The 14,233-nt window shown below is 37.1% G+C and overlaps 1 protein-coding gene across 28 annotated transcripts in view; it reads left to right on the forward strand.

The window, feature by feature from the left end:
* LOC102536329 (tyrosine-protein phosphatase non-receptor type 20-like) overlaps positions 1-14,233 on the forward strand; it is an 88,512-nt gene that overhangs the window by 25,094 nt on the left and 49,185 nt on the right. For 18 of the 28 annotated variants that reach the window (XR_012061579.1, XM_072943682.1, XM_072943657.1 and 15 more), the window contains 4 exons: positions 158-232; positions 2,620-2,740; positions 4,118-4,268; positions 13,501-13,622. Coding sequence is in view for 25 of the 28 variants with exons in the window: in XM_072943682.1 (XP_072799783.1) it covers positions 4,211-4,268; positions 13,501-13,622 (180 nt within the window). In the remaining 3 variants the exon portion in view is untranslated. Of the gene's footprint in view, positions 1-157; positions 233-2,619; positions 2,741-4,117; positions 4,269-7,318; positions 7,460-13,500; positions 13,623-14,233 lie in introns of those variants that run through there. The other 10 variants (XM_072943658.1, XM_072943661.1, XM_072943669.1 and 7 more) reach the window with 4 other exon arrangements.

The following is a 14,233-nucleotide window of genomic DNA, read 5'->3' on the forward strand; positions in this document are numbered from 1 at the left end:
TGTATACATCTCCCATCTGTTCTTGCACATCGGCTAACATTTTCCATTAGAGCTCTCAGTCATTTGAAATCTCTGTATGGCAATTCCAATATGTATGCCCTGTTGAGTCTGGTTCTCATGCTTGCTTTGTCTCTTCAGATGTTGTTTTTTCTTTCAGAGTGCTTTGTAATTTTTGCTGAAATCCAGACATGGCGCGTTGGGTAATAGGAACTAAGACACTTAGGCTTTCAGGGTGAGTATGTATGTTAATTAATCTAGTTCTCTTTATGTTTCCTATAGCTGTAGGTGCCAGAGGCTGAAGTTTATTGTAGTTTCCTTGTTTTTTCCCCCTCTTTTATTGTCTTTGGGTTTCCCTATAAACTCCTTCTCAAACAGAGCTTGTGACTTGCAACTTTTTCACTTAGAGTTCACTGCTAACATACTGAAGCCCAATTGATATGGTAGGGTTTTGAGGATGAGAAGTACTGTATAACCTAATGATTAAATTTCAGGGTTTTTTTATTGGGCTTGAGTCCTTGGGATATGACATTTAGAAGTGTTTCTTATTCTCTTTGCCCCGATACATGAGACAGGATGGCTAGAGGGGGCTAGAGTGGACCAAGTCTCCTTCCTCCAGGTCCGATAAGGCTCTAGTCACATACCTTTCCTTGGAGGGCAGGCCTCCATTGTGGCGAGTGCTCTAGGTGCATTTCAGGTTACTTTTCCCCTCCCTTTGTCAGAAACGCAAGAATATTTTCCTCTACTCTTCCCCATGAGAACCTGGTGGTGCAGCATGGCAGTGCCCCACTGACAGTGGAGGACAGGGAGAATGTGAACAGATGAAGTAGTGGTAGTAGAAAGGTGGAACATTTATAACTTCAGTGGCTCAGGAAGAACACAGAACACAGTGCTTTCACACAGATAGGATGGTAAGGACCCATGAAGCGTGACAGTTCTCTCTCATTTCTATGGTTGATGGGTAACAACTATTTTTTAATGTTTAAACTTTCATTAATGACTTGATTTTTTAAGTTATCAAATAATTATCTTTTATTTTTCTTTTATGGAAGTAGATTATTTATCTTTTTATGGATTTTTAAAAATAGCTTTCTTGAGGTATAATTGTGTGTAAATATCTTAATCTCATGAATAAAGACAATTTCATTGCTTCCTTCCCAGTCTGCATACCTCATACCTTTATTTCTTACTCTTGCCTGATTGCACTGTCCGGGATTGCCAGTGGCTCTTGAGGTGGCCCTTCAGCACGTCATTCCTCCCAGCTTCATCCCCCATGCCCCACACGCACATTACAGGCAATGAATGTTAAACTACTGAACAAGAATGAAGTTTCCTAATGGTAACTTTACTTTCTGTATAAATATTGCTTATCTTTATAATCAGAAAAAGCAACAACATCGCTTCTTAAAAAAAAAGACTAAACTAAAAACAATTGCTAGAAGTTATAAAACATGTTAAATAATTAATAATAGTCCAAGAAGCTTATGCTGGCAGTGTGGTCACACAGGAAACATAAATCTCACAGGAAGGAGCTCTTATCCCTGAGGTGCCTTCAGGAATTGCAGCGAGATTATTCAATACTGAGCATTTGGGGGTTTCATTCCCTTCTCTCCGGGCCAGTATAGGTCTCTGAGAGTAGGGGGAGATAGAACTTTCAAAAGAATTGAATTGGAAGTAGCCTCAGCCCTGGAGGTCAGAATTACTGGGGCACAGTGCATCTTGCATCTCACATAAAGTCAGTGTGAAGAAATGGCCTTTGCTAGCATCTGCTTTAGTTTTGAGAGAGTTTAGGATAAATTGAAAATAGCATTCCAACTGAGAATTGAGAGTGTATATGGTATTCATTGGCCCTTCTATGTCACTCTTAACTCCTGAAGAAGAATGTTCTGCTTTTGTTGCCTGGTCAAACAAAATACTTGTGTTTTTGTCCTCTTTTGATCACATGAGACCACTTTGTGCCACGTTGGACCTTTTTTCCTCTATCCTCAGAGCTGTATCCAAAAACAAGTGGTACTTGTTTTAGACGTCCCCCTTCTCAAGCTTAGTTCCCTGGTTTTGTACACACAGCACCTCCTCCAGGAGCTGTAGAGACATCTTTAATTTAGGGCTCTGACTTCTGAGTTCTTGAGATGGCCATGCAGACTGGTGATGCAGACACATTTTTCACAGAATTAACTAATTAGCCCATCAACCACTTCTTGAGTGTCTAGAATGTTACTGAAGATTCAAAAATGACAAAGTTACAGTTCCTGTCCTCAAATGCTTGTGGTCTAACCTGGGGAGATGTGTCCAAGAAAAACCAGAAAGTAAGCACTGATTTGGGCTTGCTTAGCCAAAACATAGGGGGAAGTGGGTAATACAGTAGAAGCTTTCAGCTATTTCCTGAAAAGTTTTTTATTGCTTTGTAAAAAAGTGAAGATTCTTTTTCTATTATGTAATTTACTTCTGTAGACCTCACAGACTGCCTGGGTGTCAGTACACACTTGTCAATGGTGAATTGTACAGTCTTACAGTACTACAGATTTACCACAGTAGCTGTGACTCAAAAATTAAATTAAATGTTAATTGGTTCAAATGTAATAGAGGAGAAATTCATCCACTTTGGTTCTTGTACTTCTGTAGGGTTATCTCAAACTCACTGCACTAATGGACACACCAGAAATGGACATGTGTTTCTGATCAAAGCTGTTTGCTCTGGGAGCTCTGCTGACTTTCACGGAAGATTTGAAATTAGTGACTGTTGGTATGGATTAATACGGATTTCAGTCTGCTCACCTGTGTGCTAGAGAGATCTTACTAACGTGTGTGTGTGTGTGTGCGCGCGCACATTTATATAAAGAAAATAAGCTGCTTGGGTGCCATTCACATGTTTATTTGGGAGAATGCGGTGGGTAGCACATTTCAACACTGGTATTTAAATAGAGTCTCCGTTTATCAGGGAGCATCCTGACGGAAGTTCATTTTAGCTATCTCTAATTCAGATTGCGCCATTTAAAATATTCTCAATCATATATTTGGGAGACAGAAGCTTGGGTGTCATCCTTGGTGGGTTTTACTTAACAGTGAAGTCTTTAACTTTTCAGTGTTATTTCCAGGGGAGGCCCATCACTTAAGTCCATTACCTCAGTACCAGTCACAAGGCCACTGCTGTCCTTTAAAAAAAAAGAGAGAGAGAGAGATTGTTTTTCCCCTTTATCAAAGTAGAATTTTCAAAAAATTAAATGTGACTCATTAAAATTTGAAATGAAACCATGATAAGGACTTTATTCAATTTACTTATTAATGAAGCAGCCAGGAAGGGAACAAAGGTAGTTCAGAGAGCATTTTGAGGATCTGGGTTTCTATACACATTTTGAATGAATGTCAAAATAAGAATGCTGTATTAGGTTTTAAAAGCCTGGTTAATATCTGACAGGGCAATGAATTATAATCTTTGGTATTATCTTTCCTATCAGACAGAAATTATTCATAGCCCTACTGGATGAAAATCTATAAGTTAACACAATAATTTCACTGAATCTAGGCCTTTTAATCAATGGTAAACAATGAGTTTTACAAAGTACAATTTTTTTACATAATTAATCCTTGGGAGGCCCTTAAACATCATCCTCATATAACATTGAAAGGCTATGCCACCTGTGTTTTTGCCTTACTTCCATTTTTTAAATAATATTTCTTAACATCCTGTATCTAAAATTTTGAAATACATGTTTTAAAACATTAACTTTTAGATTCAGATTATAGTAAACTCATTTCATTTGCAAGTAACTAATGGAAATGTTGCCAGACACCTCCCCCCCAAAAAAAACCCTCTAGATTTTAATCAATGGGAGCAATGTAGCATCATCTTACAGACCTATTATGGCACAGATTAGAAGAGAAAAAGATGTTTATCCTATGTGAGGGCTTTTTATGGATTGAACATGAACTCCTTGAAGACAGGCTCTGAAGTTAATTTTTATCCTTCAATATCGAATCCCCAGCCCCTAATTCAGAATAAGGTGGCCTTAAAAGAATTAACTCGCTGAGTGACAGTGACTAAATAAATGAGTAATAATATGTCAAAACTGAAAACTCAAGCTGTCTAACAGAAATTCTTTTATGTTGTGTGTTTAACCAGGTGAACAACAGTTGTGTGCTGGCCCCAGGATACTAATTAGACCTGCTGCCTGACTCTCAGAACATAAGGCCCAGCACCTGCAGAAACCTGCCCATGTCCTCCGGGCGTGGGGACAACATGTCTTCACCCGAGGACGCCACAGCAGAGTCTGGTAGGCTCGTGTGCACTGCGCGCTGGGAAGGTGTGGGGGCAGGCGGGGCCGGAGTGGCCCTTGTCAGACTGAAAATGTGTGTTGAGCCACCTGTAGGTCTGTTACCTGCACACTGGGAGTCACTGTGTCCATGGTGGGGCCCAAAGTTCCATGTCTCTGAGAAGCCACCACGCCTAGCGGCAAGAGTTATATTCTTGTGTTTTATTTCACTCTGATGAAATAATGGTTTTTTTTTTCTGATAGTAGGTGTGATCTATGTTTATTGAGGAAATACTTATGTCCTTTGGAAAGTACATAAAAGCACAAAAGCACAGAGAAGGATCTGGGCGCGGTGTTAACGCAGTGGTTTAATTAGATGACACTGCCCCCAGCGGCCCGTGCTGCCATGGTCTGGCCTCAGACACGAGCAGCTTTGCCCTCGGCTTTCACCCTTCCTTTTATACCTTTTCTCGTCCCTTCTGTGTTCAGCTCAGCTCCTGCTCCTCTCCTCCCCTGCCGCTGTGTGATCAGTGTTGCTCCCTCCCACTAGAGGTTTAAGCCAGAGTTCTACACAGAGCATTTCCTGCCCGGCTGCTTCTCTAGCCTTGCAGGTCCGACTCCAGAAGTACTTCTGGCCCTGTTTACATTCTGAAAGCCTGAAGGAAGCCTTCTTTCTCATTATGATAGTACTTATTCATAGCACGTATGTTGTCTCCAGTTTTTTTTTCTTTAATTATAGATACTATATTGACAGCATGTTAATATTTATAGATTTTATTCTTTGATTGACTTCTTTCTTTAGAATAAATTCTCCAGATTGGGATCCCTGAGCTAATGGATCTGAATTTTGTATTACTTTTACTACTTACTGCTATATTATTTTTAGAAGAAATTAAGCACATTACCAGCAATATACCAGTTGTACTGTAACCTCACCATGTTTGGTGTCATCACAGCGAAAAGAAATGTGGTTGACTTAGTTGCTGGGAAATGATGCCTTGTGCTTTCTTTAATTCCTGTGATTCCTGTCCAGGATTATTTATTTACTTTTGTGTAACATGATTTAAAAAAAAATCTGCTTCATACTTTTTCCTTTTTGAACTAACTGTGCACTGACAGTTCTATTAAGTTAATAATCTTCTAAATTTCTATTCAAGAATCTGATGAAATTATAAATTTTGCTGGAATCTTTCAAAATGTAATTTTGACTCAACTTCATTCCTGAGTTGTATCCTAAACACTCCATGACTTTGTTTTAGCTTCAGTGAAAAGGAAAAAGACAGCATCCAAAAAAATGGCCTTCAATTATAGGACAGTTAATAAATTAAGACTTATCCAAAAAGTGGAATTCTAAGGAGTCTCCCAAAAAGTCTCCTCTCATTGCAGCCAATTCATCTCTGACTGTATTCACCATTGACTTCTGTCCTGGATTTTCAGAGACTGTCCTAAATTCCCCAAATTTCGATCCTACTGCCCTTTCAAAGACTTTCAAACCTGATGAAGCTCTACTGAATCAAAGCAGTCTGTGAGGTTTAGCACGATTCGTTGCAAGTAGTAACTGAAGAGCTGAGGTTGTGGGTCACACATGTGTAAGTTACATCAGAAGGAAAGTTATTAATTTAATAATATCACTTTTTTAAGATGTCTGTCTGACAGAAAAAGTTATAGTTTCAGTGCCCTGTAGAACACTAATCAGTTTTGTTTCTAATTTAGCAAACTTATTTCAAAATGCCTTTCCTAATGGACAAAGATAACATGTTCCTCGAAATGGTCTTTTCAGCCAGCTTTTATCCTCTCGCTATTCCTTGATTATTTAATGAGTTGAACAAATTATTTGAGACAGGTTCTTTCTATATTTATTTCTATGAGTTTTCCTCTGATATAAAGTAGCTAAATGAATTGACACTTAAAACAGAGTGATTTTTTTTAAGCGTGCATGATTTTAGCCTTCAGAAAAAAAAATTGTCTCTTGTCTACAGTGCTTTTGAGAATTTTGTCAGATTTCAAGCTTTCAAAATTTGACTTGAGTAAATGAAGAGCCCTCAAGTTGAAGACCTTGTACTTTTTAAATAACCTGCCTTCTCTAAAGGAATGCACAGCTGTGAAGGATTTTTTTTTTTTGACTAAAACAGAAACCTGCTAGATTTACTGGCCTGGTTTTTTTTTTTTTTTGCCTATGCCAGACAGCTTCCTCTCTATTAATTTAAAGAATAAAATGATACTTCTTGTCATAATATAGCACATCTTATTGTCTAGTTAGATTTTAAATGAAATAATCTAGCAGTCCCTCAAGAGGTCCCCTTATATAATTCTTTTCAAAGTTATACAGGTTTGTATTGACAATTATGATTTCACCCTGAGTGTCACAGGCCGTTAACAAGCTAAACCAGAGTCTCACTCCTGCACTCCTCTATAAAGAGGATTTATTTCTACTCCCCTATTTATTTACTTATTCAATCATTTGTTTGTATCAATATGGACTCATGTATATATATTTTATACTTTATATTTTAAACTAGTTGTTATGTTAGTTACTTTGTTTTTCAAATTTTTCTAGTCCTGGCCCATGGGAGCTCTTTCAGGTTGACTCTTGTGTCCCTTTGACATACTCCATTCTTTTGTTTTTTGAGCACTTTATTACTTCATTGCATTACAAGATGCTCCAGGCTTATCTTGCATTGCCCCTGCCTCAGTCCTAGATTCAGCCGTTTCTCCAAAGAACTTTGTTTCCTCTTATTGGATAATAGTATTGAGAAACCAAGAGCTGAGCGCTGGGCGTGTTTGCTGCTGATGCAGTATCATTGCTTCTAGGCTCTGGCTATTTATTTTTAATAAGTTAAAAATAATCACATGGTTTAATGGAGTAAATATTTCTTGAAAAGTGTAAATGAAGAAAATAAATTCTGGAAACTCAGACAGTGGTAACCAACTCATTAAATGCTGACCCTGTGTCAGGTGCTGTGCTGAGTGCTTCACATGTATCTGGCTTAGTCATTGTGACATCCTTGTGGCATAGGTACTGTCAGTACTGCTCTTCTGTAGATGAGGAAAGTGAGGCATAGAGAGAGCAGGGAAGTTGACCCTGGTCCCACCACATAACAGAACTGGGATCAAAGCAGACACAACAAGGAGGCCACCTGTAAACCAAGGAGATGCCTCAGAAGAAACCAGACTTGCTGGCACCTTGATTTTGGACTTGCAGCCTCAGAACTGTGAGAAAATAAATTTCTATGGTTTAAGCCACTCAGTCTGTGGTATTTTGTTATGACTGCCCTAACAGACTCATACAGTAGTGTTTACCTCATAGAATGAAGTGAGAAGTGTATCCGTCTCTTCAATTGTTTTGAAAGTTGGTGTAAAATTGGTGCTTTTCCTTAAATATTTTGAATTTGCCAGTGAAGCTATTTGGGCCAGGTGTTTTTCTTTGTGGGAGGATTTTTAAATTATAAATTCAATTTCTTTACTAGCTATAGGTCTATTCAGATCATTTGTTTCTTCTTGGCTGAGCTATGGTAGATTGTGCCTTCAAATTATTTGTTCGTTTCATCTAAGTTGTCAAACTTACTGACATAGTTATTCATAATATTCCTTTAATATCCTTTAAATTTCTGTTGAAATATTATGAAGTCCTCTCTTTCATTCCTGAGATTATTGGTTTGTTTCTTCTCTCTTTTATTTTTCAATTTACCTGTCAAGATATTTACCAATTTTATTGATCTTCTCAATGAACCAGATGTTGGTTCCATTTTGTTTTTCTCCTTATTTAATTGATTTCTATTCTTACCACTCTATCTGTTATTCTGCTTCTTTGAATTTAATTTTTTTTCTTTTTCTGATTTCTTAAGGTAGAAGTTTAAATCATGGATTTTAGGTCTTTCTGGTTTTTGTTTTCTGTTTTTTGTTTTCATAGACATATCCAGTATTGTACATTTTCAAAAAACATTACTTTGGCTCCCTCTATAAAATTTTAATATGCTGTTTAATTCACCTTCGTGAAGTTTAAGATATTTTCTAGATTCCCTGCAACTTCGTCTTTGACTCATTGGTTAAATAGAAGTTTGTTGTTTAGTTTCCAAATATTTGGAAATTTCCTATATATCTTATTATTACTGATTTCTAATTTAATTCCATTTGATTTGAGGATATTTGTGACATATTTTATAATTTTTATGATAAACTGTGTATGACTTAATAGATTGTAAATTTGTTAAAAATTATCTTATAACCCAGAGTATGATCTTTGAGAATATTCCATGGACACTTGAATGGGTAGTCTGTTGTTTCAGGGTGAAGTGTTCTAAACGGTTAAATTAGGAAAATGTGAATTATGGTGTGTTTCAAATCTTGCATGTCCTTACTGATATTTTTTTCTATATGTTACATCAATTGCTAAAGAGAATTTTTGGCTGTCTGTCATTCTCCTTTCAATTCTATTGGTTTTTACTTCATGTAATTTGAAGTTTCACTATTGTATAAATGTTTTGAATTATTATGTTTCTAATAAATTTGCCTCTTTATCATTATGTAATGTCCCTCTTTATCCCTGGTAACATTCTTTGTTCTGAAGTCACTTTGATACTAATCTAGCCATTCAAACTTTCTCTTACTAGTGTTAACGTGGTATCTGTCTCCCATTTTTTCCCTTTTAGAGTTTGCTGAATCTCTGTTCAGTCTGCCCCCTTACCCGCCCCCATGCTTTATTTTGGATAATTTCTATTGCTATATGTTGGCATACACTTACCTTTTTTTCTCTACTGTCTTATCTGTTATTAATTACATTCAGTTCACATATTGTTCATTTCATTCCTTGAAGTTCCATTTGGGTCTCATTTTTATACTTTGTATTTCTCTTTTCATTATATGATGTTTTCTTTACTTCCTTGAGCACCTTTATAAAATTTATAATAGCTTATAAAAGGTTTTTCTTTACAAATATCACCATCTGTTATTTCTAACTGTATTTCTGTTGATTGACTTACCTGGTTATGGGCCATATTTTCCTGCTTCTTTGCATGCCTGCTAAGTGTTGACTAAATGCTGGCCATTATGAATTATACAATTTGGGGTTCTGGGTTTTTTGTATTCCTGTAAAAAAAATACGAAGTATTTTCTGCCTGCAGTTATGTTACTTGAAGTTTAGGTAAGTTGATCCTGTTTGAAACTTGCTGTTAAACGTTTTGTAGGTGTCCAGAGTTGCCTCTGTTCTGAGGATAGCTTCGTTTTACTGCTGAGAGGTGTCTTTTCTGTGCACTCGTCCCAGTGCCCTGTGTATTACAAGGTCCCCTTATTCTGGCTGCTTGAACACACTGTTCCTAGCCCTTGCTGGTCTCCAGGAGTTGTCTGGCCTGGTGATTCTGCCTGAGTGTCAGGGACTGCCCTCTACATACAAGCAGATCCATATTCTCTGAAGGACCTGGGAAGATTTCTTCGCTGATGTTCGGACGTCTCTTATTCTGCACAGCTCCCTCCTCTCTGACACTCTGCCTCACAGATTCTACCTGCCCTGGCCTTCTGAAGTTCGACTTCTTTCCTCTCAGCTCAGTGAGTTCCTGAGGCTCTGAGGTTCCTCTCCCTGAGCTGTAGCCTGGAGACACCTGGAAGCCTTAATCTGGGGCGGTCATAGGGCTTGTCTAACTTGTGTCCCCTCTCCCAGAGGTCGCAGTCTGGAAGCTACTGTCTCGTGTGTTTGGTCCTGTTTTCTGCTTGTGCTGAGCCCTGCGCAGCGGCTCCCTCGTGGGCAGAAGGGAGAGTCAGCGGTGGGCCGTTCTAATGTCATCCTCGTGTCAGGTGACGATGGGCGTTTTCTCATGCATTTACTGGCCTGTAACTTTTCTTCTGCTGTGAGTTGCTTGTTTATGATCCCTGTAGACCCTCTTTTTTTCCTTGTAATTTGCCTCCCTAGCATTTGAAGAGCCTTCTTGGTTTGCAGAGCTCCCTGTCCTCTAAGTCTTGGTATGAGGAAGTAGTGGCCGTGGTGACCAAGGTCGAGGGCTCTGGGGGGATAGCATTCCGTGTCAGGAGTGTTAGATGTGGCCCCACAGCATTCAAGGGCCATGTCTTACTGCTCAGCTTTTTTGGTGGTTAAAGGAGTTTCCCAGAGCACATGTGGTAAAGTTTCTTTATTCTCAAATCAGCAACAGTTGGTTGCTGTTACTTGGCAACTAAGAAGATCAGCTAGTTTAATATATTTTACTCACTTTTTTTTTGCCTATTGGCTTTTTTGTCTTCCTAATGAATTTTAAGAATTCTTTGTATATCCTTGATATGTTCTGTTATCAGTTGTATCATTTCTCCCTGGTAGTTGCGCATTTTTTTGTTGATAGTATCTTTTAATTGGACATTCAGACTTAATCAATATCATCTTCTATAAATTGTGCTTTCATAATTCCAAAATCTGTCCCTACCCTGAGATAATAAAAATATGCTCTTTTACTTTGCATATTTTGGTTTTTTATTTTTATTTTATTTTTTTTAACTTTTTTTATTGAGTTATACTTACTTTGCGTATTTTGATCTTTGATCTTACTGTGCTGTGATGAAGGGGTATGACCATTTCCTCCTGGGAGGAAAGCCGGCCGTCCCGAGCCCACTTACTTTGGTGCTCTCCCCACTCTGACCTGCGCTGCCATCATAGTCAATTGGCAGGTGTGCTCATGTGTGCTTGAGATTGGTTTTGAAGCCCAGTTCTCTTTTATTGCTCTACTTTGCTGTCCTGACACCAATTCACACTGTTTCGATGACTTTAACTTATAATGAGTATCGATATCTGATAGGGCAAATGCCCCCAATCTGCTTTCCTTTCCCAGAATTGTCTTTGCTGTTCTTTAGTTTGTCTACACACGTAGACAAGTGCATAGACACACATATGCCCACATTTCCTGCTTGAAATTTGATCGGATTTGCATTGAATCTAAGATAAATTTAAAAGATGTTTACCACTATTATGATAGGAGTTTTTGCCAATATACATATACGTGCCTTATTTATTCTATTTTTTGTATCTTTCAATAAAATTTTGCAATTTCCACTATATAGTTTTGGTTCAATTGATGTCTAGTTACCTCATATTTTTATTTCTATTGTGAATGACATATTTTCTTTGTTGCGATATCTGAATGGTTATTGTTGGCATATGGAATGTTTCTACTTTACTGATCTTGGTGTCAGCTCTTCTGTCAAGCTTTCTTATTATTTCTAATATCTGACCATAGAGTCTTTGATTTTTTATGTGGGCAGTAACAGTATTTACAAATAACAGTTTATTTGCTTTTTTCCAATCCTTATGGCTTTTTTTTTCCCCCTTTCTTCTTTCTTTTCATTGCTTGGGACCTGTATCTTATATAGTATTAAATAAGGATAGTGGTAGTAGGCATTCCTATGTTTTCTTTAAAACAATGAGAATATGTCCAAAGTTTTACCATTAAGGATAATGTTGGCCCAGTATTTTGATTAGGTAACCTTTTCTCTAAGTTAAAGAAATTTTCTTCTACTTCTACCTTGAAAGACTTGAATTTTTCAAATGATTTATATGTTCAGATGATAATATAATTTCTGTCCTATCTTTTGTTAATGTTTGTTAATATGCCAATTTACATTCATAGATTTTTATGATTGTTTATGAAACTGAGTATACTTTGAATTTTTGAGATAAATCTTAGTCTGTGCATTTTTTTCACTGCACCATTTGGTAATATTTTATTTAGGACTTTTGCATCTGTGTTCATTTTTGAGTTTGGCTTACAATTTTTCTTACTTGTATTTTATGTGTTTTGTTTTCATGTCAGGATTTACCAGCCTTTTAATATGAATTAAGTATCTTTACTTTTTAAAAATTGTCTGTAACTGTTTGCATAAGAAAGAGATTTTTGTTCATTGAAAGTCTGATAAAATCTCACCTGAAAATCTGTTTTGGTCCAGGCACCTTTTTCCTTCTGAGTGTGAGACTTTTAATTATTGGTTTAACTTTTTGAGTGATTATTATACTATTCAGGCTTATACTTGAGTAAACTTTGATAATTTATAACTCTCTGTAAAAGTTTCTGTTTCATCAAATTTGTCCAAAGGTGCCCATAGGATTTGCTTATTAGTTCTTAAAATGATAGTTGGATTTGTGGTTGTGCCTGTTTTTCATTTTGATGTTATTGAGTAGTGAAAGATTTGTGTATTTTTAAGTATTTGATTTCAAAGAGTCAGTCTTTGATTTGTTGTTTATTCTATGATTTTAGCCTATTTTCTAGTTGCCATTTTTGTTTATGATTTCTTCTTTTCTATTTTTGGGGGGTTTCCTCAGTCATTCTTGGCCTTTATGATTGAATACAAAACTCAGTTTTGTCATTTTTTTCTGTCTTTTTTATAAATGTTTTTAAAACTACACATTTCCCCTTTAAGCACTACTTTCCGTACTTCACATTAGTTTTGATATATTGTCCTTTCATTGATGTTTCTTAATGTGTACTTATAAAATTGATTTACTTGTTGTAATAGTTCATAATTTCTATTTGATTTCCTTTTGAAATGCGGTTTTTAGTTTCCAAAGTACTTGTTTATATTTTTGCTATACTTTTTATTGTTGATTTTTTAATATGATATGTTATATAGATTTCTAAATCATAGTATTTAAGGCTGCCATGACATAAGAAACAGTATTCTCAGTGTTTAATTCTAAGATCAGAGAAAAATATCTCCCATAGCTTCTATATGAAAGACTCTGTGCAGTGAAATTAATAGAGTAATTAGCAAAAATCCTGTAATAAAACCAGCAGTGAGTTTCCTAGGGATGATTTGTGTTACATTCTTCAATAAAAACAACTTTCTATGTACATTAACATGTTGCTAGTTTGTTTATTAACAATACAAGATGTTAAAATGAGACTTACACTGTTCTTTATCCAAGAAGTAGACCCTGAAACCCAGAATTGAGTTCTGTAGATCCCAGTGCATAGGTTCTGTAGGTGATATATATTTAGAATTCACCTGAAGAGTACGTTCTTGAATAATACTGAAGTAGGAACAAAGGGACTGCTCAAAAATCAGCTTCTGAGGATAACCCTAGAAGAAGGATGATGCTTGCTCCGTTACTTGTTTCACAGCAGGGAGAGATGTGATCAGCCTAGGAGGCAAAGACGAGAGGAGGCTAGAACAGGAAGAGCGGGTGGCCGTCCCCGCGGTCAGCTCGGCTGTTCTTGCTGAGGCTCAGCCTTTCCTTCTCTGAAGGCCTTCGCGTTTGATCAGTTCTTCCCTTTTCTTTGTTCAGGAAAAGATCAGAAGGGAGAGGACTCTGATGTGAAAAACCTGGATCCGTCTTTGCTTTCATCAGATCAGGAAGACTTGCCTTCATCAAGTCAGGACATGACACCTAGATCAGTGAGCTCTGAGGTAAAGCTAAAGGAAGAGGGATCTTTACTAACTGACTCTGGCCGGTGCCTAAATCACGGACTAAGCTCTAAGTTTTAAGCGGCTATTCTGTTCTCCTTACCACAATGATCTCCCAATTCTGTGTCACTCTGATGTTGAAGGTGATCAAAATAGGGATTTGAAAGAGTGGAAATTTTTGCAATGGAAGAACACCCCTTTCAATGCTGTTTTGGAAATTTTACTTATCCTAGCATCTATTTCATTTTATGCTACTAAGAGGTACGAAATAAATTTCACATAAAATTTAAAGCATTAAAGCATGGATGTATGGATGATGCGATTTTTAATTGAGAGAGAGAGAGAGCATAGTGCAGTGGCTCTGAACTACGGAATAGTAGACGGCTGCAAAGAAATCTGGAGCAAAACCCTCACCTTGACACATTACCTTTCTTGTGGAGATACTCCCAGGGTTAGAGCACAAAAAGAGAAATATGTTTTTATCTTGTAGGTGCCTTACATTTTTTTTTTCCTTCTCTAATCTGTTGGAGCTTTGGGACTTGCATCATGTTCCTGTCCTCATACTCACTTCCTGTAGGTTCCAGCATCCATGGAGCTCAAACTCAGTACCAAGA

The sequence above is a fragment of the Vicugna pacos genome, chromosome 19 (genome assembly GCF_048564905.1).
Source record: "Vicugna pacos chromosome 19, VicPac4, whole genome shotgun sequence".
In the NCBI taxonomy this organism is placed as follows: Eukaryota; Metazoa; Chordata; class Mammalia; order Artiodactyla; family Camelidae; genus Vicugna; species Vicugna pacos.